Here is a 26,104-nt window from a genome sequence, read left to right on the forward strand (position 1 = left end):
TTTGTTGCATTCGTGTGTGTGTATGTATGGGGGGCGGGGTCCACAGAGGACTCCCCCAAGTCCTTCTGACCCAGCGTCTTTTGCCAGAGAGCAAACTGCAAACAAGTGCCGTTTTTAGGCTCAGAAGCAGTTTCGGGAGAGCGTCGCACTTGCGCAGAGAGCCCCCCGGGGCTTCCGCACGACCCTTCTAACCATCTGAGCGAAACGCATCGTTCGTTCGGCGGCAGGAGAAGGGGACCGACGGCGGCTCCTTTCCCCGTCAAGACCTCGGCGCACGTCTAGAGCAGACAGCATCGTTTCGGGGCAGGGCCCTACTGGGCGCCCAGGGTGCTCTTGGAGCGCAGGAAGTACTGCTCCGCTCGGCCTCTCCGGCGGGCCCCTTTCCTGTTCTCCCGGTCGAAGGCCCACTGGAGCTGCAGCGCCAGCCGCCGGTCTTCCTCCTCCTGCCGCCTCCGCTCCGCCCGGCTCCTTCGGAGGGGCTTGGCCGCCGCCCCCAGCCCTCCCTGCCTCGGCCTCTTGGCGGCGCAGCTCTGCTCCAAGTGTTTGGTCTTGCATTGCCTCTTGCGTCCCTGCCGCAGGGAGAAAGCCTCCTCGCCGCAGCAGACGCCGTTGGGCCGCTCGCTTTCGTAGAGGTACTTGAGCCGCTGCCGCTTCTTCCCCGCCGCCGCTCGGGCAGGGGTGCCATTCTCCGGACAGGCCGCGTGGACTTTGGTCCCCTCCTGAGCTCCCGCGCTGGCACCGAGGCCCGAGCCGGCCAGGCGCGAGGCTGAGTTCGGACTGCGGGCGTTGGATGCTTTGGGGCCATTGCCCGCCGCCAAGTCTCTCTCGATGCCGCTGGCTCTTTCGAATTTTCTTCCACGCGGGGAGGAAAAACCATCCGACTGGGCGTGCGCGAGGCTACCGGGGATCAGAAAGTCATTCGACGCTTGCGCGGGCTCCTTGACAACATGCAGCGCGTTCAGGGAAGGGACCAGGAAATCCTCGCCCGCATCCAGGGCCGAAGACGTCAGGGTGGCTTTGGAGAGGGTCTTTTTGATCTGGCGCTCCTGGAAGATCTGCTCCCATTTCCTCAGGATCCGGGGACTCGCCTCGTAGGTGGTGGGCTTCTGCAGGCTCCGGGTCAGGTTCCGGGGGGTAGACTTGATGATGAAGGGGCTCAGGACCCCCCCGTCGGGAAGCCGCTTCGGGGGCGTGCAGGGCGAGCAGACGATGGGCTTGAAGTGGTTGAGCTCCTCCGAGATGCTGTCGTTGCTCTCGGGGCTGATGGACCGCTCCGGCTTGGGGAGGGCGGGCAGCGAGGCGGCGGCGAGACCCGCCCTCTTCTCCGCAGTCAAATCCGGGGCCGAGAGGCAGCGATTATTCTGGGTGGACGAGAGGACTCCGGCTATGGGGGTGGACACGCTCGCCGGTGGGTTGATCTGCAAGGCAAGGGACCGATTTAAGACCTCTTGGCTACGAAGAAGAAGACTGCAGATTTATACCCCACCCCTCTCTCTGAATCAGAGGCTCAGAGCTCTTGAAAGAAAGGGAATCTGTTGCCTTCTTTCTGAGGCTCGGAATGATATCTGGGGTCTTCTGGTGTTTCTCAGGAAGGCCAGATCTACTGTGGTTTGGTGACCTGCCCGGAACTGATCTGTGCTTCACCTCAGACTATCCCCAATTCCTGCTGTCCGGTCTACAGAGGTAAGAGGGCGATTTGATGTCTAAACTGATATGAATAGACCATGCCAATTTCAGGTCAGGAAACTCTGGGAGATTTGGGGTTGGAGTCTAGGGAGGGGAGGGACCACTATGAGGTAGAATGAAGAAGAAGATGACTACAGATTTATACCCCGCCCCTCTCTCTGAATCAGAGACTCAGAGCATCTTACAATCTTCTATATCTTCTTCCCCCACAACAGACACTCTGAGGTGAGTGGGGCTGAGAGAACTCTCACAGAAGCTGCCCTTTCAAGAACAACTCTGCAAGAAAGCTATGGCTGACCCAAGGCCATTCCAGCAGGTGCAAGTGGAGGAGTCGGGAATCAAGCCCGGTTCTCTCAGTTAAGAGAGCTCTGGCTAACCGAAGGCCCTTCCAGCAGCTGCAAGTGGAGGAGAGGGGATCAAACCCGGTTCTTCCAGATAACAGAGCTCTGGCTGACCCAAGGCCATTCCAGCAGCTGCAAGTGGAGGAAGGGGGATCAAACCTGGTTCTCCCAGATAAGAGAGCTCTGGCTGACCCAAGGCCATTCCAGCAGCTGCAAGTGGAGGAGTGGGGAATCAAACTCGGTTCTCCCAGATAAGAGAGCTATGGTTTACCCAAGGCCATTCTAGCAGCTGCAAGTGGAGGAGTGGGGAATCCAACCCGGTTCTCCCAGATAAGAGACCTCTGGCTGACCCAAGGCCATTCCAGCAGCTGCAAGTGGAGGAGGGGGGAATCCAACCCGGTTCTCCCAGAGAAGAGTCTGCACACTTAACCACTCCACCAAACTGGCACTCGTCAGCCAGGCATGATGGAACCTGGCCTCTGGACAAAGCAAACGGAAGGTGGAGATGCAGAGCTCCCTCCTTTCTTCGAGGACTGGGAGATCCTTCGGATCCGATTACTGTCACCCCCGGCCTGTCTCTTTGCATCCCTTTGCAGCAGACAAACAATCTGTTAAGATGCAAGGGCTTAACGTAACGGGCCGACACAACACGCCCAGACAGTGAAATCAGAGCCACTCCGCAGGGTGTTACCAGGCAACAGAGGCCTAAGTTGGCTTCTAGGGCAGATCCAGAGACGTCGCTGGTTACCTTCGTTCTGACTGGAGCGGATCTCTGCCTGCTCTTCGATCTCTCCCGAAGGGTGTCATTGCAACTCTGGCTTCGCTCTACTCTGGAGTACAGGGTTCTACAAACATTTTTTTAAAGTTAAGATGTTATGTTTGTCACACAGAAACATAAGAGTTGGAAGGGGCCCCCAGGGTCATCCAGTCCAACCCCCCTGCACAATGCAGGGAACTCACAAACACCTCCCCCTAAATTCACAGGATCCTCATTGCTGTCAGATGGCCATCTAGCCTGTTGAAAAGCCCAGAATCCTAGAATCATAGAGTTGGAAGGGACCTCCGGGGTCATCTAGTCCAACCCCCTGCACAATGCAGGAAACTCACAAACACCTCCCCCTAAATTCACAGGATCCTCATTGCAGTCAGATGGCCATCTAGCCTCTGTTGAAAAACCTCCAAGGAAGGAGAGCCCATCACCTCCTGAGGAATCAGAATCCTAGAGCTGGAAGGGACTTTAAGAACATAAGAGAAGCCATGTTGGATCAGGCCAACGGCCCATCAAGTCCAACACTCTGTGTCACACAGTGGCAAAAAAGGTTTCAAGGTTCATCCAGTCCAACCCCCCTGCACAATGCAGGGAACTCACAAACACCTCCCCCTAAATTCACAGGATCCTCATTGCTGTCAGATGGCCATCTCGCCTCTGTTGAAAAGCCCAGAATCCTAGAGTCATAGAGTTGGAAGGAAACTCCGGGGTCATCTAGTCCAACCCCCTGCACAATGCAGGAAACTCACAAACGCCTCCCCCTAAATTCATTGCTGTCAGAGGGCCATCTAGTCTCTGTTGAAAAACCTCCAAGGAAGGAGAGCCCACCACCTCCTGAGGAGGAAGCCTGTTCCACTGAGGAATCGCTCTAACTATCAGGAAGTCCTTCCTAAAGTTGAGCCGGAAACTTTTTGATTTAATTTCAACCCATTGGTTCTGGTTCTACCTTCCGGGGCCACGGAAAACAATCCCACACCATCCTCTCTATGACAGCCCTTCAAGGACTTGAAGATGGTGATCCTATCACCTCTCAGCTGCCTCCTCTCCAGGCTAAACATCCCCAGCTCCTTCAACCTTTCCTCCTAGGACTTGGTCTCCAGACTCCTCACCATCTTCGTCGTCCTCCCGTGGACCCCTTCCAGCTTGTCTAGATCCTTCTTAAAATGTGGTGCCCAAAACTGAACACAAGACTCCAGGTGAGGTCTTACCAGAGCAGAGTAAAGCAATACCATCACATCACGTGATCTGGACATTAGACTTCTGTTGATACAGCCCAAAATTGCATTTGCCTTTTTAGCCACCGCATCACACTGTTGACTCATGTTCAGCGTATGGTCCACTAAGACCCCTAGATCCTTTTCGCACATACGACTGCTAAGACAAGTCTCCCCCATCCTATAGCCATGCATTGGATTGGCTCCATCTCCTGCAGTAGCCATTCTGTGGTTGCACCCACCACCCTGGGTCAGGCTTGAAAAGCTTAAAAAGGTAAAAGTAAGCACCAAGAAGGTTAAAAAGGTACAAGGCAAGCACCAGTCGTTTCCGACTCTGGGGTGACGTTACTTTCACGATGTTTTCATGGCAGACTTTTTACAGGGTGGTTTGCCGTTGCCTTCCCCGGTCATCTGCACTTTCCCCCCAGCAAGGTGGGTACTCATTTCACCGACCTCGGAAGGACAGAAGGCTGAGTCAACCTGGAGCCGGCTACCTGAACCAGCTTCCGCTGGGATCGAACTCAGGTCTTGAGCAGAGGGCTCCGACTGCAGTACTGCAGCTTTACCATTCTGTGCCACGGGGCTCTTAAAAGGTGGAGGTAGTCCCCTGTGCAAGCAGCAGTCGTTTCCAATTCTGGGGTGATGTTGCTTTCGCAACATTTTCACGGCAGACTTTTTACGGGGTGGTTTGCCATTGCCTTCCCCAGTCATCCCGCTTTCCCCCCAGCAAGCTGGGACTCCTTTGACCGGCCTAAGGATGGAAGGCTAATTTTTATTTATTTATTTATTATTTATATCCCGCCCTTCCCACCAAGGTGGCTCAGGGCGGCTTACAACAGGTAAATCAGACATAAAATTTTAAGTTAGGTATTTAAGATATTTAAACATTTAAAACATATAAAACATTTAAGCATTGCGGCAGTATGCATAGCAAGAATCTGATAGAGCTACATTTAATTTCCTATGTCAGTTAGGTGTAAGCTAGCCAAAAGAGGGCTGTCTTACAGGCCCAGCGGAACTGAGTAAGGTCCCGCAGGGCCCTCACCTCCTCCGGCAGCTGGTTCCACCATGTAGGGGCCATAACAGAGAAGGCCCTGTCCCTAGTAGATTTTAGGCGGGCTTCTTTTGGCCCAGGGATAACGAGAAGATTTTGGGTTCAACCTTGAGCTGGCTCCCTGAACCCAGCTTCCGCCAGGATCGAACTCAGGTTGTGAGCACAGAGCTTGAACTGCATACTGCAGCTTACCGCTCTGTGCTACGGGGCTCTTTGAAAAGGTGGCATACCCCTTAAATAGAAGACATAACAGGCATGATGTATCGCATGCGTAAGCCGAAGAGAGATCCGTGAGGGCTCAGTGTACACGTGCTGGAAAATGGGAGCCACATACGGAGTTTGACAGCAGTTTGGCTCAATCATCTTTAACCCCTGCACCTCTAACTCTGAGCAGACCATCTTCTCATAGACCAGCGGTGGCCAAACTGTGGCTCGGGAACCACGTGTAGCCCTTTCACATATATTGCCTGGCTCTCAAAGCTCCCCCATCTGCCAGCTTGGAGGAGGCATTTGTCTCTTTAAATCACTTCTCTGAGTCAAGCCAACTGGTAGCTTGGAGAATGCATTTAAAGTTAAAATTGCTTCCTTTCCACCTTTTCTTCTTTCTTTCCTTCCTTCCTTCCCTGTGTTGCGGCTCTCAAGCATCTGACATTTGTTCTATGTGGCTCTTGTATTAAGCAAGTTTGGCCACCCCTATCATAGACATTACAAAACATTTTTGCCCCCCTCTCTCTTCTCCTGGGGGATCGTGAAGGGGCTGTGAAATTCTTCAAATCTAGAGCATTAGGAAGAGCTTCCTGACAGTTCGCGCGGTTCCTCACGGGAACGGCCTTCCTCGGGAGGTGGTGGGCTCTCCTTCCTTGGAAGTTTTTAAACAGAGGCTGGATGGCCACTTGACAGCAATGCTGATTCTGTGAATTTAAGCAGATTGTGAAAAGGAGGGCAGGAAGGGATGAGCCAGCGCTCAGCTCTTGTGGCCCTTTTTTATGCGCTCAAGGTAACGACGTGATAGAGGTTTGCAAGATTACGCATGGGAAAGAGAAGGTAGCGAAAGAAGGCCTTTTCTCCCCTTCTCAAACTTCGAGAACTCGTGGGCACTGCATGAAATTGCTGAGCGGTTGGGTTAGAGTGGCTAAAAGGAAGTCCTTCTTCACCCAAAGGATGGTTAACATGTGGAATTCACTGCCACAGGACATGGTGGCGGCTACAAGCATAGCCAGTCTCAAGAGGGGACTGGATCAACGTATGGAACAGAGGTCCATCAGTGGCTCTTAGCCACAGCGTATTGTTGGAGCACTCTTTCTGGGGCAGTGATGCTCTGCATTCTTGTGCTTGGGGGGCCACAGTGGGAGGGCTTCTAGTGTCCTGGCCCCACTGGTGGACCTCCTGATGGCACCTGGTTTTTTGGCCACCGTGTGACACAGAGGGTTGGATTGGATGGGCCACTGGCCTGATCCAACATGGCTTCTCTTATGTTCTTATGTCTGGGGGCAGTGATACGCTGTATTCTTGGTGCTTGGGGGGGCACAGTGGGAGGGCTTCTAGTGTCCTGGCCCCACTGGTGGACCTCCTGATGGCACCTGGGTTTTTTGGCCACTGTGTGACACAGTGTTGGACTGGATGGGCCATTGGCCTGATCCAACATGGCTGCTCTTATGTCTGGGGCAGTGATGCTCTGTATTCTTGGTGCTTGGGGGGGGGCACAGTGGGAGGGCTTCTAGTGTCCCGGCCCCACTGGTGGACCTCCTGATGGCACCTGGTTTTTTTGGCCACTGTGTGACACAGAGTGTTGGACTGGATGGGCCATTGGCCTGATCCAACATAGCTTCTCTTATGTCCTTACACGCACGGATTGGCACACAACCTTCCTATCGTAGGAATTTTATTCCAACCACAGAAGCTGGGCGTCTCTTACACCCTGCCCACACATCTACCTCCTTTTCGACCACTGTGCCCGGCCCAGGACTCACCCCGAGAGGAGTGCGAGCGAGTAAGAGTTCCCCTTGGAGACGAAGGCTGACCGATGGTGGCCAGGTTTTCCCTGGAACGGTTCTTCGTTCTCAGAATCGGAGAGGCGCTCAGGAAGCTGAAGTTAAACCAAGGAAAAAATAACCAATGTCAACAGCCTCACTCTGCAATGCATTCTTTCAAACATGTTTGGAAAAACACACACACACACAGGAAGATCAGAGTGATTCTGTTCGAAGTACATACTGGAAAGAGTTACGAATTTGTCAGTAATCTTAAATAGGTACACACCAATGTTCCCTCTAAGCTGCAGAGTCTTGCAAGCAAAAATTTTACGTTGTGAGTTCCTGGTATTAAAGTTGTGACCTGCTGGCATTAAATGTTGTGAGTTCCTGCATAAATTATTGTGCTCTGGGGTCATCCTTCCTGAGCTAAGGCAAAAATGTGTGAGCTGGAGGCTAAAACTCTGCGAGCGAGCTCACGCTGACTCAGCTTAGAGGGAACACTGACACACACACGGGCTGGTGACACGTGGCCCGGCAAGTCTCCTTTAGGTCAGATCCAGCCCTCAGAACAGACGAGTTCGACACGCCTGCTCTAACGTGTGCTAGGACTAAGTCGCTTTCAAGCTGAGGCAAGAACGCATTTCAGAGGTGGGAGAAAACACACACACAAACACTTCCTTGGCAAAGACACCCGGCGCAGCCGTGAATCACTCACATGCTCCTGTGTCATCTTGACTGCCGAAGACTCCTCCTTCTTTTGATCGTCTGCTTTTCTCCGCCCTGCTTCAGGGTCCTCCAAAATCAGCTTGTGAATAAAATCCTCCGGAGTTCTCTCTTCCTGCAACTTTTCATCTCTCAGCTAGAAACAAGCAACGGCAGAGGCTGTTTTACATCGAAATGAATAAAGGGTTCTCTCAGAGTGGCTTACAGTTGCCTTCCCTTCCCCTCCCCACAGTAGACCCCCTCCCTGTGAGGCAGGTGAGGGCTGAGAGAACTCTGAGAGAACTGTGACTGGCTCAAGGAAACCCAGTTAGCTGTAAGCAGAGGCTGAATGGCCATCTGACAGCAATGAGGATCCTGTGAATTTAGGGGGAGGCGTTTGTGAGTTTCCTGCATTGTGCAAGGGGTTGGACTCGATGACTCTAGAGGTCCCTTCCAACTCTATGATTCTGATAGAGCGGTTCCTCAGTGGAACAGGCTTCCTACTCGGGAGGTGGTGGGCTCTCCTTCCTCGGAGGTTTTTTTCACAGATGGCCATCTGACAGAGATGAAGATCCTGTGAATTTAGGGGGAGGCGTTTGTTGGTTTCCTGCATTGTGCAGGGGGTTGGACTAGATGACCTTGGAGGTCCCTTACAACTCTAGGATTCTCTGATTCTCCTTTGGAGGTTCTTCAACAGAGGCTAGATGGCCATCTGACAGCAGTGTAGATCCTGTGAATTTAGGGGGAAGTGTTTGTGCGTTTCCTGCATTGTGCAGGGGGTTGGACTCGATGACCCTGGAGGTCCCTTCCAACTCTATGATTCCTCAGGAGGTGGTGGGCTCTCCTTCCTTGGAGGTTTTTCAACAGAGGCTAGATGGCCATCTGACAGCGATGAAGATCCTGTGAATTTAGGGGGAGGTGTTTGTGAGTTTCCTGCATTGTGCAGGGGGTTGGACTCGATGACCTTTAAGGTCCCTCACGACTCTAGGATTCTCTGATTCTCCTTTGGAGGTTTTTAAGCAGAGGCTAGATGGCCATCTGACAGTAATGAAGATCCTGTGAATTTAGGGGGGGGGTCTTTGTGGGCCTCCTGCATTGTGCAAGGGGTTGGACTCGATGACCCTGGAGGTCCCTTCCAACTCTAGGATTCTATGGCAGCGTGTTGTGTAGAATAGGCAGGCGATCCCAAGACGGTCTGGCAGCCAAAAGTTCTAGCAAGTGGCAAGCTAGACTTCTTTTTAAAGCAAGGGTCATTGCAAAGGGGGTTGGCCATCGCCTTCTCGTGCATCACAGTCCTGCTCTTCCTTGGTCGCCCTTCCAAATACGGACCAGGGCCGACCGTGCTCAGCTTCTGAGATCTGATGGGACCAGGCTAGCTTGGGCCATCCAGGTCAGAACACTCTACTACAGCCAGGGGTGTCAAACTAATTTGCTACGAGGGCCGGATCTGACATAAACGAAACCTTGTTGGACCGGTGCCATGGCTGTACCTATTTAAGATTACGTAGCAGAGATATAAACTTTATAAAGGACACAGACAAACACAAACTTAAAACATTACCACTCTTTGGTCGTAATTGTGCTTGCTTTGTATTTCTCCGATGGGATCCAGGGAACCGGGCAAAGGAAGCTCTGGCTCTTTCCTTCCTTCCCCAGGGGACGAGCCTCAGCCAATAGAAGGAAGAGAGGCTTGGCTCAGTAGCTCTGCTGTGTGATTGAGAGAGCTTGGCAAAGCAAGCTCTGCCTCCCCCCCCCCTTCCTCCCCGAGGGAGGAGCCTCAGCTAATGGAGAAAATAGAGACTTTGCTCTGTAGCTCCTGTGCAGTTGAGCAAGCCCTGCAAAGCAAGCTGTGATGCAGAAGGAAGCGAGAGAGGGAGAAGGAAGCAATGACATCCAGTTGCTCAGGGGCCTGATAGGAGAAGAAGAAGAAGAAGATATTGGATTTATATCCCACCCTCCACTCCAAAGAGTCTCAGAGAGGCTCACAATCTCCTTTACCTTCCTCCCCCACAGCAGACACCCTGTGAGGTGGGTGGGGCTGAGAGGGCTCTCACAGCAGCTGCCCTTTCAGGACAACCTCTGCCAGAGCTATGGCTGACCCAAGGCCATGACAGCAGGTGCAAGTGGAGGAGTGGGGAATCAAACCTGGTTCTTTCAGATAAGAGTCCGCACACTTAACCACTACACCAAACTGGCTCTCTTCCGGAGGCCTGATTTGGCCTCTGGGCCGCACGTTTGACACCACTGTACTACGCCATACTGACTCTCTAAATGCTATTAGCAACGCAACCAAGGATAGCCAACATATGAAGCTGTTTTATCCCAAGGAAGATGCTTGGGCAATTTAGCTTGGTGACACCTACTCTGAGTAGCAGCAGCCCTCAAGCAGAGAAAGATTTCCAGGGCAACAGAGGGAGGGCTTCTAGAGTTTTGGCCCTGAAGGTAGACCTCTGGGTTTTGACCACTGTGTGACGCAGAGTGTCAGACAGGATGGGTCATTGGCCTGATCCAACATGGCTTCTCTTTATGTTCTTATCCTTTAACTGCCAGGCCGTGAACCTGCGTGACAGCAAGCTGCTCTAGGATTCAGCTACACACCCTGCTGTTATTAGGAGTGAAGGAACCACACAAGTTATCTGCCGTTTCTGGAACCTTTACATGAGTCAGCTGTAAGTAATTATTTCAGCAGCAGCTTTTCTAACACTTAACCACAACGCTTGGCAGTGACCAGAAGGAGAATTTAGGGGCCGAAAACGTGTTCTTTTGGGAGTGAAAGTTAGGAGTTCCCCCAAGCTCCGTTCCCTCTCTCCGCCAGAAGTCGTTCAGAAAGGGTGTATACACACTGGAAAGGAGGGAATGCGTATCTTGGATCTGCCAGTAAGTTTAAAGAGGAAGAGAGAAGGGCCAGCGGGCCAAACAGGAAGCGGACAAAAAAAAAAATCCCTCTCCAATTTGTACACGTGGCATGGTCAGCGTTCCCGGATCCTTAAGCATTTACCCTCATATTTGATGCCAGGGAAATAATCAAAAGTCCTATTAGAAAACTACAGCGTCGCAAGCATCTTGCTGCAGCTGAAAGAGGAAAAACACTCGCTTCTAAACCCTCTTTCCTAAAGGTTTCATTGTATTATGCATGAAGCTATCCTATACAGAATCAGACCACTAGCCCAAGAAATCTTCATTTCCGCAACATTTTACACATTAAATCCCAGTGCCCCTTGAGCTCCATCCTATAATCCTTTCCAATAAGTTTGGAAAACGCTGCACAACGCCTTATGTAACCTCCCAGCTTTCTCTTACCAGTTCAGATCAAGTTGGCAGAAAACAGGTACATCGCTACCACTTGCTTTTCTACGGGAAGAAAGTTCTCCTTTCTATGGGGAAGTTCACCTTTTGTCCTAATTAAACTCTTTAAGACAAGGGAAAAGAATATATTGCTCCGTACCACTCTAGGTAGGAGAGGCATTGCAATTTATACCAGGCCAGGAAAACTATTAAGAATTCTGCAGTAAGATTTACAGAGGCCTCAACGCTCGGAGTTACACGTTCCTTTCAGACTTGTAAAGAAAGAACAAAAACAGGATTCGGAGAAAGCTTGGAAACCGACGGCAGCAACGAGGAGTCTTAAAAATGAGACGTATGCATCCCGCAGGCTCTCCGAGTGGTTACTCAGCGTCGCGATGCGGAGAACACAGACTGCACACTGTCTTCAGCATGGAGCCAAATGCTTGCTGGCTGACACATACTAGTTGCTACTAGCAACGGCCTTAAACACTAAGCGTGCGGTAGATTTCGTACCCTACGCAACAAGCATACCTTCCGCAGCTGGCTTCTGTATTCCTCGTGAAGCTCCGCAGGCCTGCTCAACGTGATGGGCGCTCTGAATATGAAGCCTGCGGAGAAAAAGAGAACGACAGGAAAAGAGGTAAAACACAAAAAACACGATCCAGGGGAGCGCTCGTTTACGCGATCAGCTGCCCTGCGCCCGAATTCCAGTGCCTTCGCATACGTTCCCCCCCCCCCCCAACAAAAATCATGTGTAAAACATGAAAGCTGGCAAAACATCTACCCAAACGCTTTAAAACCTTAAGAACTAGGAGGCGCTCCAAATGCCCAGAAGTGGTCAGTGTGGACTAAATTCCCTTTCACGGGAAGGGGGGGGGGGACATCCAGAAAAGAAGTTACACGCAAGCAGCCAGTCTCGAGAAAACCCAAACGTCAGAGGTATGAGAACAGCAGCCTCCAGCTACAAACACAACTCAATGCGTTTCGCAGCGGAACAACAAAGCACGCCCAACGGAACGACAAAGCACGTTCGGCACACGAGGCAAACGGCTCTCGCAGGTTTCGTTACCTCCCCGTGCATCTCTAACGACGTTTTCTAACAGCGGCTTTCAAAACCCACACCCGCTTTGGCCAGACGCATGCCTCGGCAAGTTTCTCCGCGGAATCAAAGAAGCCTTTCAGAGGAATTCTTTCTTTCCAGAGTTGTTCTAAAGAACCGGCAGGCTTTCGACGCTGACACAGGGGAAAATAATCCGAACAGGTACGACTCGCTGGCTGGAGACTGCCAAAACCTTGGATTTGCTATCGCCCTCCTTTTCAGCCTCTCTAAACGGCTTTAAAAAAACATTTCCACAACCCGACAGTTTTTTGGGTTTGTTTTTTTTTTTACATCAGGAAAGGTCAAGATTATGCGGACACATTTATTTTCAAGCGAAGGATGCACGTGGGCGTGATGCTACAAACGGAACCGCGTGCTGGTTCTAAATAAGGAACAAGCCCTCCCCGAGTGACAGCCATTTTCCAGCATGGCCTGGGGAACGCCCCGGGCCGACTCACTCGCTCCTGGAGCGCAGCGGGGCAGCAACGGCACAACTCATCCGAGTTCAACGAGAGGCAGGTGAGAGAGACCGCACGGGGCTCCTAAAGTCCCCGCCTGTCACGTGCTAAGCACGGCGGGGCCTTGGAAGGGACGCCGGAGACTCACAAAGGAATCTTTTCGACAAAACGCTCATGAGTCACACCACACGCATCGGGCCCTGCCAAAGAGAAAGCACTAGAGAAATCTGACCTTTAGACATACAAGACGGGACCTTGCCGGTTAAGTCAGGACAGCTCAGGTTCACTTAATTTGCAGAGGAAGATGGGTAACCGTGTTAGCCCGTCTGTAGAAGTGGAAAAGAGTGAGGGGCCCCGCAATACCATAAAGCAGGGTTAGGGTTGCTATCCCATACTGATTAGTGGAGCTACACTCACTGTTCTTTCTCCGCCTAAACATTTGGAAACAGACAGACATGAGATTAAGTGTTCCCTCTAGGCCAGGGGTCCTCAAACTTTTTAAATAGGGGGCCAGTTCACTGTCCCTCAGACTGTTGGAGGGCCGGACTGTTGTGGTGGCTGCCGTTACTGTACAAGGCTGCGGGCCGTCAGTTCTCCGTCTTCTGCATCTCTCTCCCTTCCCCACACCACACACCCCGGCCTGGGAACTCACCTCACCTTGGTATCACCTCACACTCTGTCTCCGCCGCCTCAGCCCAGTGCCGGAAGTGTGCGTTGCTAACGCGAGTTTAGGTTGAACGTCACTTCTGGTTTGATTTTGCCATAACCCGGCGGGCCGCATAAGCATCCTCAGCGGGCCGCATCTGGCCCGCAGGCCATAATTTGAGGACCTCTGCTTTAGGCCTACAATCGGGTACTCTGAACTAAATGTCAGCTGCAGAAGAGGAAGCAAGATAGCTTGCCTGGGTTGCACCACACAAAGGAGAAGAAGAGTTCCCCCTTCACTGCCCAAAGGAGTCTCGGAGCAGCTTACAGTCTCCTTCCCTTCCTCTCCCCGCAACGGACACCCTGTGGGGCGGGCGGACCTGAGAGAGCTCTGAGAGAACAGTGACTGACCCAAGGTCACCCAGCTGGCTGCCATGCGGAGCAGTGGGGAATCCAACCCAGCTCTCCGGATTCTCCGCCGCTCTTAACCGCACTGGCTCCGCTGATTCTTCCCTTGTGACAAAGCATGACGTTTGTAGACGCTCCGGAAAGGGAGTAATAATAGAACTCGAATTGGCTTCCTCTGTCATGCGACTGCGTCGTAAGTCAGGTATGCAAGAAGCCACACCCCCGGACACTTGAGGTAAAGTCTGAATGAATCACCTCCAGCGCCAAGAGAAGAAAGCCTCTCCAAAATTTACTCTTTGAGACCACAGATTGTTGACACTGCGCCTGGGGTAAGCAAGCTGGGCTAGCGGACAACTGACTCGTGGGAGATTTCCTCAGGCACAGTGGCACATCGCCATGACAGATTTCATTCCAAACCCTCCCAGCAACGTGACGCTGAATCACTTCGCCATCAGTCAAAGAGGCCGGTTTCTCTGATTCCAGGCTTACTTCCCCAGTTTCCTCCCTTCCTAAACGCAATTGTGCTTAAGTGATCTAAATTTGTTTTAAATACAGTTTACTTGAAAGTCCTGTTTAGCCATGCTGTGTGAGTCCTGTTTGTGCCTGATGTTTCCCAAAAAGAAGGAACTTCTAATGTACAGAAAGTGGAAACTCATATCCAAGAATCAGAGTACAGCATTACGATTCATCTTGTTAACTTCTAACCACAGTCCTTTCCTTCAGAGCTGGTTACCCAGTTATCTAATCTCATGCATCTCAGAATCAGCCATGATTTCTGCCCTAAATGTAACTTAACACACAATGGAAAACAGCTGGACGCTCCAAAAACACCACTGGCCATTTTGCTGTTTCAATTCACACGTCCCAAGTATTAATTAGATACCTGGGATAGGCTGGGGTTTGGGAAAGTGGGGCAAAAACTCAAGATACACTTTAAAGATACCCTTGGCAGAAACTGACCAAGAGAGAGATCTTGGGGTCGTGGTAGAGAACTCACTGAAAATGTCAAGACAGTGTGCGATTGCAATAAAAAGGGCCAACGCCATGCTGGGAATTATTAGGAAGGGAATTGAAAACAAATCAGCCAGTATCATAATGCCCCTGTATAAATCGATGGTGCGGTCTCATTTGGAATACTGTGTGCAATTCTGGTCACTGCACCTCAAAAAGGATATTATAGCATTGGAAAAAGTGCAGAAAAGGGCTACTAGAATGATTACAGTTTTGGAACACTTTCCCCATGAAGAAAGGTTAAAACGCTTGGGGCTCTTTAGCTTGGAGAAACGTAGACTGCGGGGTGACATGAGAGAGGTTTACAAGATTATGCATGGGATGGAGAAAGTAGAGAAAGAAAGTCCTTTTCTCCCTTTCTCACAATACAAGAACTCGTGGGCATTCAATGAAATTGCTGAGCAGTCAGGTTAGAATGGATAAAAGAAGGTACTTCTTCACCCAAAGGGTGATTAACATGTGGAATCCACTGCCACAGGAGGTGGTGGCAGCTACAAGCATAGCCAGCTTAAGAACATAAGAGAAGCCATGTTAGATCAGGCCAATGGCCCATCCAGTCCAACACTCTGTGTCACACAGTGGCCAAAATTTATACACACACACACACACTGTGGCTAATAGGCACTGATGGACCTCTGCTCCATATTTTTATCTAACCCCCTCTTGAAGGTGGCCATGCTTGTGGCTGCCACCACCTCCTGTGGCAGTGAATTCCACATGTTAATCACCCTTTGGGTGAAGAAGTGCTTCCTTTTATCCGTTTTAACCTGTCTGCTCAGCAATTTCATCGAATGCCCACGAGTTCTTGTATTGTGAGAAAGGGAGAAAAGTACTTCTTTCTCTACTTTCTCCATCCCATGCATTATCTTGTAAACCTCTATCATGTCACCCCGCAGTCGACGTTTCTCCAAGCTGAAGAGCCCCAAGCGTTTCAACCTTTCTTCATAGGGAAGGTGTCCCAGCCCTTCAATCATTCTAGTTGCCCTTTTCTGAACTTTCTCCAATGCTATAATATCCTTTTTGAGGTGCGGCGACCAGAACTGCACACAGTACTCCAAATGAGACGGCAACTGAGCTCCAAGAGGGGATTGGATAAAAATATGGAGCAGAGGTCCATCAGTGGCTATTAGCCACAGAGAGAGAGAGAGAGAGAGTGAGTGAGAGTGTGTGTGTGTATTGGCCACTGTGGCTTCTCTTATGTTCTAAAGAAGGAGTGTCAAACTACTTTGTTATGAGGACCAAATCTGACACAAGACCCTGGGTCATGTGTATCATAAAACGTAATGCTAACTAGCAGAGATACAAAGTTTATAAAGGACACAAACACAATTAAATGTTTTTTTTAAAAACTTAAAATAAACATGATTAAAACATTAGCCTCATTGCCCTCAAAAGTGCTTTCTTTTTATCTCTCCCATAGGATCCAGGGAACTGGGCCAAGGAAGCTGTGGCTCTTTCCTTCTTTCCCCAGGGGACCAGGAGGGGGAGGAGCCTCAGCCAATAGAAGGAAGAGAGGCTTGGCTCAGTAGCTCTACTGTGCGATTGAGAGAGCCTGGCAAAGCAAGCTATTCCTCCCCCTTTCCTCCCCAAGGGAGAAGCCTGAGCCAATGGAGAAAATAGAGGCTTTGTTTTGTAGCTCCTGTGCAGTTGAGCAAGCCTTGCAAAGCAAGCTGCGATGCAGAAGGGAGTAAGAGAAAAGCAGACGGCAGCCAGTTGCTCGGGGGCCTGATTTGGTCCCCGGGTCGGAACCCCCGCTTTAAAGGAATGTTCACAAACTGGGAAGAAGCCCATGTCAAGGAAGCTACACAGCTGCTACTGACTCAGATTCTAGTCACCGTAAAGGTACTCGTTATTTAATGGTTTTCAGTAGCTGGGCGGCAGACCAGAATAACCAGAATCTGTGGCTTTATGGGGGAAAGCTGTAGAACTGCACTGAAGCTCTTCGCAAGAGGGATGGAAACAAGAAGCCAGGCAGAGATGTTCTTGACAAGAGGCATCATGCTTCTCTGTGGCACATGACAGGGTCAGCCACCTCCAAAACACAGACTAGGCCGCAAAAAGATAAGATTCCGGTGAGTGGCCATGTTGGTTTGAAGCCACAGAGAAAAGCCAGTGGCACCTTTAAGACACACAAAGTTCGATTCCCCACTCTTTCACTTGCAGCTGCTGGAATGGCCTTGGGTTAGCCATAGCTCTCAGAGTTGTCCTAGAAAGGGCAGCTTCTGGGAGAGCTCTCAGCCCCACCCACCTCACAGGGGAAGAAGATATAGGAGATTGGAAGCTGCGCGGAGATTCAGAGTGTAGAACAGGATATAAATCCAATATCATCTTCTGCTACTTTTATCAGATGACCACCGAACTCCACCCATATATGAATTGCTAAACCTGAGTCCACGCAGCTAATGAGAAGAAGAAGGCTGGATAACAAAGCTATTTCGGCTCACGTCTTCTAGAGCACATCGTTATTAATTTCACTGCCTACCCCAAAAACCCACTCTAAGGGCCAATTCACATGCTGCAAAATCCCTGCGTCTCCCATCTATCCACTTGACAAACATGGTCTGGGAATTGCGGATTTGGAGCTTCGCTCCCGGGGCCGGATTCAGACGGGGTTCACGTTGCGCATGGCGAAGGGGAGCGTAGGCCTTCCCTTCCCTGACCAGAAACTGCCATGGGACAGACAAAGCAACTGCATGGAGCCATTTCAGGTTGCAAAAATGAGGCATGGGGAAGGTTTAAAACAAAGGTGTTGAACATGTGGCCTGGGGGCCAAATCAGGCCCCCGGAGTGCTCCTATCAGGCTCCCGATCAACTAGTTCTTGCTTGCTTCCTTCTCCCTCTCTTGCTTCCTGCATCTCAGCTTGCTCAATCACGCAGGAGCTACAGAACAAAACCTCTATTTTCTCCATTGGCTGAGGCTCCTCCCTTGTGGAGGAAGGGAGAAGGGGAGCGCTTGCTTTGCTAGACTCTCCCAATCACACAGCAGAGATACCAAACCAAGCATCTCTTCCTTCTACTGGCTGAGGCTCCTCCCCCTCCTGGTGCCCTGGGGAAGGAAGGAAAGAGCCAGCGCTTCCTTTGCCCAGTTCCCTGGATCCCATGAGAGAAATATTTAAAAAGCACCTTTAAGACTGAGTGCTAATATGTTTTACTCCCTCCTCCTCAAATATTTAATTGCGTTTGTCTGTGTCCTTTATAAAGTTTGTATATCTGGTACCTAATCTTAAATAGGAACACACACTGTCCGACCCGAAAAGGTCTCATTTACGTCAGATCTGGCCCTTATAGCAAATGAGTTTTGACATCTCTTGTTTAAATACTTTCTCCATGCATCCCTGTACATTAAGTACATTAAGGAGAGAGCCAGTCTGGTGTAGCGGTTAAGTGCGCCGACTCTTATCTGGGGGAACCGGGTTCGATTCCCCACTCCTCCACATGCAGCTGCTGCAATGGCCTTGGGTCAGCCATGGCTCTCGCAGGAGTTGTCCTTGAAAGGGTAGCTTCTGTGAAAGCTCTCTCAGCCCCACCCACCTCACAGGGTGTCCGTTGTGGGGGAGGAAGGTAAAGGAGATTGTGAGCCACTCTGAGATTCAGATTGGAGGGTGGGATATAAATCCAATGTCTCCTGTCATCTTCTACATGGCTTAGTAACTAAGTTCCAAGAAGACAACTTCCAAAAACATGTGGCGAAAGGGGATGTGAGGATTTTGTAATGCATGAACAGGCTTCAGCTCAGCCAGTCACTAGGAATGTGCCTCCCGCCCCCAAGTAAGAAGTTTGGACTTTTCCCAAAGACTCCTAAGAGTGGTAAACCCATTCATACATTCAGCAGCCGAGGAAGGGAAGGCCAGCCAACAGAGCTACCAACCATTCCCCTTCAACCAGCCCTTGCTGAGTGGCTCAGCCTTTTCTTTTACTCCTTTAAAAGATTTATATCCTGGCATTTCTACCAGCAGTTCCCTCAAGGCAGCTTATTCCAAAAAGGAAAACAGAACCACAAGCAAACTCCGCAAATCGTTCAATAATTCAACCCTACCAAGCGTTTGGAGGAAAAGGACACTTTATACCTAAAGCCAACGTCAGCGTTAGGTCATGAAGATGGTGTCTCCTAATCGGGGTGCCAACGTGGAATAGATCGAGGGGGGGGGGCAAACTTGCTTAACGTAAGAGCAACGTAGAATAAACGTCAGATGTTCGAAAGCTGCAAGACATGAACGTCAGATGTACGTAGGTAGGAAGGAAAATAGATAGGAAAGGGAGAAGGGAGAGAGAAGTGGAAAGAAAGCACCTTTAAATGCATTCTCCGAGCTGTCAGCTGCTTGGCTTGGAGGAGCGATTTAAAGAGAGAAATCCCTTCTCATTCTAGTTGCCTCTGTCTTAATCATTCTAGTTGACTCCGTTACAGACCCGGAAAACGCAAAAGCGGACTGCAGTCCTCAGAGCCCGGCAGGGATAAATTAATCAACTGTAAAAGTGGAATAAGAGCCAATTACAGTTTCTAAAAACTGGCTCCTGTTGATGCTGCCACTCATCCTTCCTACTCTACTTGAACAGAGTCATGGGGTGGGAGCCATAGCTCAGTGGTAGAGCATCTTTCTCGTATGTCTTGGCCTTGGCACCTCCAACTAAAAGGCTCAAGTAGAAATGGTCATGCGAAGGTCTTGGCCCTGGCACCTCCAACTAAAAGGCTCAAGTAGGAATGGTCACGTGAAGGTCTTGGCCCTGGCACCTCCAACTAAAAGGCTCAAGTAGAAATGGTCATGTGAAGGTCTTGGCCCTGGCACCTCCAACTAAAAGGCTCAAGTAGGAATGGTCATGAGAAGGTCTTGGCCCTGGCACCTCCAACTAAAAGGCTCAAGTAGGAATGGTCACGTGAAGGTCTTGGCCCTGGCACCTCCAGCTAAAACGCTCAAGTAGGAATGGTCATGAGAAGGTCTTGGCCCTGGCATCTCCAGCTAAAAGGCTCAAGTAGGAATGGTCATGAGAAGGTCTTGGCCCTGGCACCTCCAACTAAAAGGCTCAAGTAGGAATGGTCATGAGAAGGTCTTGGCCCTGGCACCTCCAACTAAAAGGCTCAAGTAGAAATGGTCATGTGAAGGTCTTGGCCCTGGCACCTCCAACTAAAAGGCTCAAGTAGGAATGGTCATGAGAAGGTCTTGGCCCTGGCACCTCCAACTAAAAGGCTCAAGTAGGAATGGTCACGTGAAGGTCTTGGCCCTGGCACCTCCAGCTAAAACGCTCAAGTAGGAATGGTCATGAGAAGGTCTTGGCCCTGGCATCTCCAGCTAAAAGGCTCAAGTAGGAATGGTCATGAGAAGGTCTTGGCCTTGGCACCTCCAACTAAAAGGCTCAAGTAGAAATGGTCATGTGAAGGTCTTGGCCCTGGCACCTCCAACTAAAAGGCTCAAGTAGGAATGGTCATGTGAAGGTCTTGGCCCTGGCACCTCCAACTAAAAGGCTCAAGTAGAAATGGTCATGTGAAGGTCTTGGCCCTGGCACCTCCAACTAAAAGGCTCAAGTAGGAATGGTCACGTGAAGGTCTTGGCCCTGGCACGTCCAGCTAAAAGGCTCAAGTAGGAATGGTCATGAGAAGGTCTTGGCCTTGCCACCTCCAACTAAAAGGCTCAAGTAGGAATGGTCACGTGAAGGTCTTGGCCCTGGCACGTCCAGCTAAAAGGCTCAAGTAGGAATGGTCATGAGAAGGTCTTGGCCCTGCCACCTCCAACTAAAAGGCTCAAGTAGGAATGGTCATGAGAAGGTCTTGGCCCTGGCACCTCCAACTAAAAGGCTCAAGTAGGAATGGTCATGAGAAGGTCTTGGCCCTGGCACCTCCAGCTAAAAGGCTCAAGTAGGAATGGTCATGAGAAGGTCTTGGCCCTGGCACCTCCGGCTAAAATGCTCATTTTTATTACTTAATCTCGCAATTTTAAAAAAGAAAAATCTGTAAATTAAAAATGTAAATAGTTTCAGGTTTCTTCATTTCTCCTATAATTCTGTTTTTCAAATTTCTGGGGGGGAGCACTAGTGGGCAGCTTGTGCGGGGCCCCCAAAACCCTAGCAGCAGCCCTCGAGCGGGCGTAAGGATTTAGAACTCCTTCCCTGCCCCAGTTTTCCTCCCTCCAAATTACACTCCTGGTAATTTTGATATGTTCCCAAGCTTTCCACTGCACACCTAACGTGGTCCCAAGAGCCAAACTCTAAATCCATAAACCAAGAATACAGCAACCAGATTAAAGAGTCCAGAGGTCCCCCGAACGCATCTACGGAGACCACGCTCCGAATTAACAACCACACACGCGCGCACGCTTTTCATACTGCGAGTAATCACCACAACCCAAATTAATGATTCAGAGCACAAAACCACAAGGCAAGAGCGGCTTTAAAAAGAATGAGCAAGCAAGTCAGTCAAGTTAGAAAAACGTGATCTCAAACACACTGCACAACACGCTTCTTACAAGCATGTGTACTCAGTGCAGTTGTGAGGATTAAGCCACACAACACCCACTGTATGACTAATGGTTTGCATGAAGGCATGCTTGGGAATAGCACGTTTATTTATTTACATTAGTTAACAGTCTTTCCTGCAGGGACTCAAGGTGGCTTATAGGGAGGAAACCAATACAATGACTCAAATTGGTCATCCCATCCCAAGCTATGCCCACCAACACGTTCCCATGCTCTAAGAGTTTTTAAAAACTGGTTATAGATTATATGAGCAGGCCGGGGAGGGACTGCAGGTAAAGGGAAGAGAATAAGACGACAGCAGCAGATTTATGTACCGAGTTCGTTACAAGGTGCTGGTTATTACCTTTAAAGCCCTATATGGCCGGGGACCTGCCTACCTTAGGGACCGCCTCTCCCCATATGTTCCCCAGAGAGCACTGCGATCTAGTTCACAAAATCTTCTGGAAATCCCTGAGCCAAAGGAGGCCAAATTAAAAAACAACTTAGAGAGCAGGCCTTCTCGATTCAGGCACCCCGATGGTGGAACCAGCTACCGGAGGAGGTACGGGCCCTGGGGGATCTCAATCAGTTCCGCAGGGCTTGTAAAACCGCCCTCTTCCAACTAGCTTTCTAAAATAGAACCTGGTAGTAACATCAAGCCATCTTTGCACATATTGAGATTGTGGCACAATTAAGTTCTACTGCTTTTAGATTATTTATTTAATAATATTTAATTTATGAATTGTATTGTAATGGTATTATCTTGTTTTACTGTTATAACACGGTAAGCCGCCCTGAGCCTGCCTCGGCGGGGAGGCCGGGGTATAAATAAAAATTTATTGTTGTTATTTATACCCCACCCTTCTCTCTGAATCAGAGTCTCACAGCAGCTTGGAATCTCCTTTATCTTCTCCCCCAACTGACACCCTATGAGTTGGGTGAGGCTGAGAGAGTTCTGACAGCAGCTGACCTTTCAAGGACAACTCTGTGAGCACTATGGCTGACCCAAGGCCATTCCAGCAGGTGCAAGTGGAGGAGAGGTGACTCAAACCCAGTTCTCCCAGATAAGAGTCCGCACACTTGACTACACCAAACCGGCTCCAAGAAAGTAATGTACCAAGTTCAAACCCTGGGTCACAAAACCCACACAACTTAGTGGTAGAGTGTTCAGACTTCAGCAGACAGGGCTTGGGTTCAAATCTCATTACTGTGAGAGCAGTTGTCTACTGAGATGATTTTTATGCTACATTTTCTTGAAGGTATGCTACATTGTCAGAGCGGCATATGTTGCTATCTATTTTATCCTTTCAACAGCCATCCAAGGCGAGAGAGCATGACTGGGCCGAGGTTATCATAGCAAGCGTTCACATAACGCAGGGATTCGAGTTCAGATATCCCAGATGTCAGCCCAATACAACCCATTCGCTTAGTGATACAACAACCTGACAGGGTAGTCTCGTGGATATGAGAGGGGCTTGTAAGGCAGCCAGTGTGTGGTGCAGTGGTTATAGCATCAGGTTTGGATCTGGGAAACCCACGTTCGAATCCCCCACTCCACCATGGAAGCTAGCTGGGTGATCTTCAGCCAGTCACCCTAGCACAGAGGTAGCCAAACTTGCTTAATGTAAGAAGACGACGACGTTGGATTTATATTCCGCCCTCCACTCAAGAGTCTCCGAGCGGCTCACAAACTCCATTATCTTCCTCCCCCACAACAGACACCCTATGTGGGTGGGGCTGAGAGGGCTCTCACAGCAGCTGCCCTTTCAAGGACAACCTATGCCAGAGCTATGGCTGACCCAAGGCTATTCCAGCAGGTGCAAGTGGAGGAGTGGGGGATCAAACCCGATTCTCCCAGATAAGAGAGCTATGGCTGACCCCAGGCCATTCCAGCCGCTGCAAGTGGAGGAGTGGGGAATCAAGCCCGGTTCTCCCAGATAAGACAGCTCTGGCTGACCCAAGGCCATTCCAGCAGGTGCAAGTGGAGGAGTGGGGAATCAAGCCCGGTTCTCCCAGAAGAGAGCTCTGGCTGACCCAAGGCCATTCCAGCAGGTGCAAGTGCAGAAGTGGGGAATCAAGCCCGGTTCTCCCAGATAAGAGAGCTATGGCTGACCCAAGGCCATTCCAGCAGGTGCAAGTGGAGAAGTGGGGAATCAAGCCCGGTTCTCCCAGATAAGAGAGCTCTGGCTGACCCCAAGGCCATTCCAGCAGGTGCGAGTGCAGGAGTGGGGAATCAAACCCGGTTCTCCCAGATAAGAGAGCTCTGGCTGACCCAAGGCCATTCCAGCAGGTGCAAGTGGAGGAGCGGGGAATCAAACCCGGTTCTCCCAGATAAGAGTCCGCACACTTAACCACTACACCAAACTTTGGCTACACCAAAGAACCACATACAATAAACATGAGATGTTTGAGAGCTGCAAGACATGAACGTCAGAGGAAGGAAGGAAGGAAGGAAGGAAGGAAGGAAGGAAGGAAGGAAGGAAGGAAGGAAGGAAGGAAGGAAGGAAGGAAGGAAGGAAGGAAGGAAGGAAGGAAGGAAGGAAGGAAGGAAGGAAGGAAGGAAGGAAGGAAGGGAGGGAGGGAGGGAGGGAGGGAGGGAGGGAGGGAGGGAGGGAGGGGAGATGGAAAGAAAATTACTTTAAATGCATTCGGCTTGGAGAACTAATTTAAAGAGATAAAACCCTTCTCCAAGCCAGCTGATGGGGCGGTGGGGGCTTTTTGAGAGCCACACAATATGTGTAAAGAGCCATATGTGGCTTCCGAGCCGCAGTTTGGCCACCCCACACCTAGCAAAACCTATCTAACAAGATTGTTGTGAGGATAAAATGGAGGTGAGGAGAACAATGTAAGCGGTTTGTGGTCCCCACCAGGGAGAAAGGTGGGCTATATGTGCGTCTGCGTGTGTATACTAATTATATATAGATTATATTGTCATATGAGCATCTTTGCACAAATCTATTATGCAGATCATGTCATTTTGATTCTTCGAGCAGGGTCGATGCCTCACAGGCCCACACTGGGGTGTTTTGCACCCAGCATCACCGTGGGCAAGCCAAGCAAAAGCCCCACATCCCTCGCCTTAAAGTTACATGTGCCATGCTAGCACTTTAGCCCCACACCTAAGAACCTTACGTGCGAACTCTTTTCCACGAATCCAAGATGCAAACACTCAAGAAAAGACCCACACATCCACCCCCCTCACTTAGGAGTCGCCACGCACAAAACTCACCTGCAAGACACGCGTCAGCCCCTTGCACACCTGCGTTCCCCCCACAGCTCAGTACCTGCCAACACTGGTGCCACCCAGTTCTAAGCTCCGCCCGCGCACCAAATCTGGGAAGAAACACGCGCAAGAGTCCCACACAAGCATTCACAAGTCATGGCGTGCCAGGTATCCAAGACTGGAAATGCTAACTCTTTAGTTACAAACCTAAGAGCATAAGATGTGAGCCCTCTCCCATGAATCCAAGACCGCAAAACATACGCCCCCCCCCCCCCCGGAACCACCATGCACCAAACTCAGCTGCAAGACACACGTCAGCCCCTTGCACACCTGCATTCCCCCCCCCCACAGCTCAGTACCTGCCAACACTGGCCCCGCCCTGTTCTCAGCTCCACCTCCAGGGAGAAACACATGCAAGAGTCCCATACACACATTCACACCTTACATGCGTCAGGAAACCAAGAACGCAAATGCTAACTGTGTAGCTAAACATCAACAAACGTAAGGTGTGAACCCTCTCCCAGGAATCTAAGACCGCAAACATATTATCCCCCCCCCCCCCAGCACTTAGGAACCGCCACGCACAAAGCTCAGCTGCAAGACACACATCAGCCTCTTGCACACACACAAAACTCAGCTGCAAGACAAACATCACCCCCTTGCACATGCACAACATTGAACTGCAAGACACGCATCACCCCTTGCACACGCGCAACATTCAACTGCAAGAAACGCATCAGCCCCTTGCACACGCGCAACATTCAGCTGCAAGACACGCATCAGCCCCTTGCACACGCGCAACATTCAACTGCAAGACACGCATCAGCCCCTTGCACAAGCACAACATTCAGCTGGAAGGCACGCATCAGCCCCTTGCACACGCACAACATTCAGCTAAGGCACGCATCAGCCCCTTGCACACGCACAACATTCAGCTGCAAGACACGCATCAGCCCCTTGCACACGCACAACATTCAGTTGCAAGACACGCATCAGCCCCTTGCACATTCAGAACATTCAGCTGCAAGCCACGCGTCAGCCCCTTGCACAAGCACAACATTCAGCTGTAAGGCACGCGTCAGCCCCTTGCACAAGCACAACATTCAGCTGGAAGGCACGCATCAGCCCCTTGCACACGCACAACATTCAGCTAAGGCACGCATCAGCCCCTTGCACACGCACAACATTCAGTTGCAAGACACGCATCAGCCCCTTGCACATTCAGAACATTCAGCTGCAAGCCACGCGTCAGCCCCTTGCACAAGCACAACATTCAGCTGTAAGGCACGCATCAGCCCATTGCGCACGAAAAACAGGCGCCAGCCCCTTGCACATGCACAACATTTAGCCGCAAGACACGCATCAGCGCCTTGCACACGCACAACATTTAGCCGCAAGACACGCATCAGCCCCCTTGCACACGCACAACCCTCCGCTGCGAGGCAAGCGCCAGCCCCTTGCACACGTGCACCCCCCAGTACCTGCCAACACTGGCCCGCCCCGCCCTAAGCCCCGCCCCCGGGAGAACCCCACTCACGCAGGGCGGCGCCTCGGTCTGGGGGCGGCGGCGGCGGAGGCTCCGCTCCCGAGGCAGGCCGGGCCGGCGGGGGCTGCTGGTGGCGAGGGCCGGGGCTGCAGAGGGGGCCTGGCGGGCAGGTCTCCGCCTCTTCCGCTTCTCCTCGCGCCCGCCCCGGGGCCGTCGCCTCCGCCCTCGGCCCCGTCGGAGCAGGGGCGACACCGCGGCCCGCCCGCCCAAGACCGCCGCCGAAGAGGCCGTGGCCGCCGCCGCCAT

General features: G+C 51.0%; 1 protein-coding gene across 1 annotated transcript; it reads right to left on the reverse strand.

The window, feature by feature from the left end:
* Nucleotides 1-26,104, reverse strand: RNF169 (ring finger protein 169). The gene is made up of 8 exons (XM_060235356.1): nt 25,850-26,104; nt 17,158-17,311; nt 12,730-12,781; nt 11,556-11,718; nt 7,753-7,896; nt 7,035-7,150; nt 2,776-2,872; nt 1-1,418 (listed from the first exon to the last, which is right to left on the reverse strand). The coding sequence occupies exons 1-8, from the start codon at nt 26,102-26,104 to the stop codon at nt 312-314; spliced, it is 2,088 nt and encodes a 695-aa protein (XP_060091339.1). The 3' UTR covers nt 1-311.

Source organism: Heteronotia binoei, chromosome 3 (genome assembly GCF_032191835.1).
Source record: "Heteronotia binoei isolate CCM8104 ecotype False Entrance Well chromosome 3, APGP_CSIRO_Hbin_v1, whole genome shotgun sequence".
Taxonomy (NCBI): Eukaryota; Metazoa; Chordata; class Lepidosauria; order Squamata; family Gekkonidae; genus Heteronotia; species Heteronotia binoei.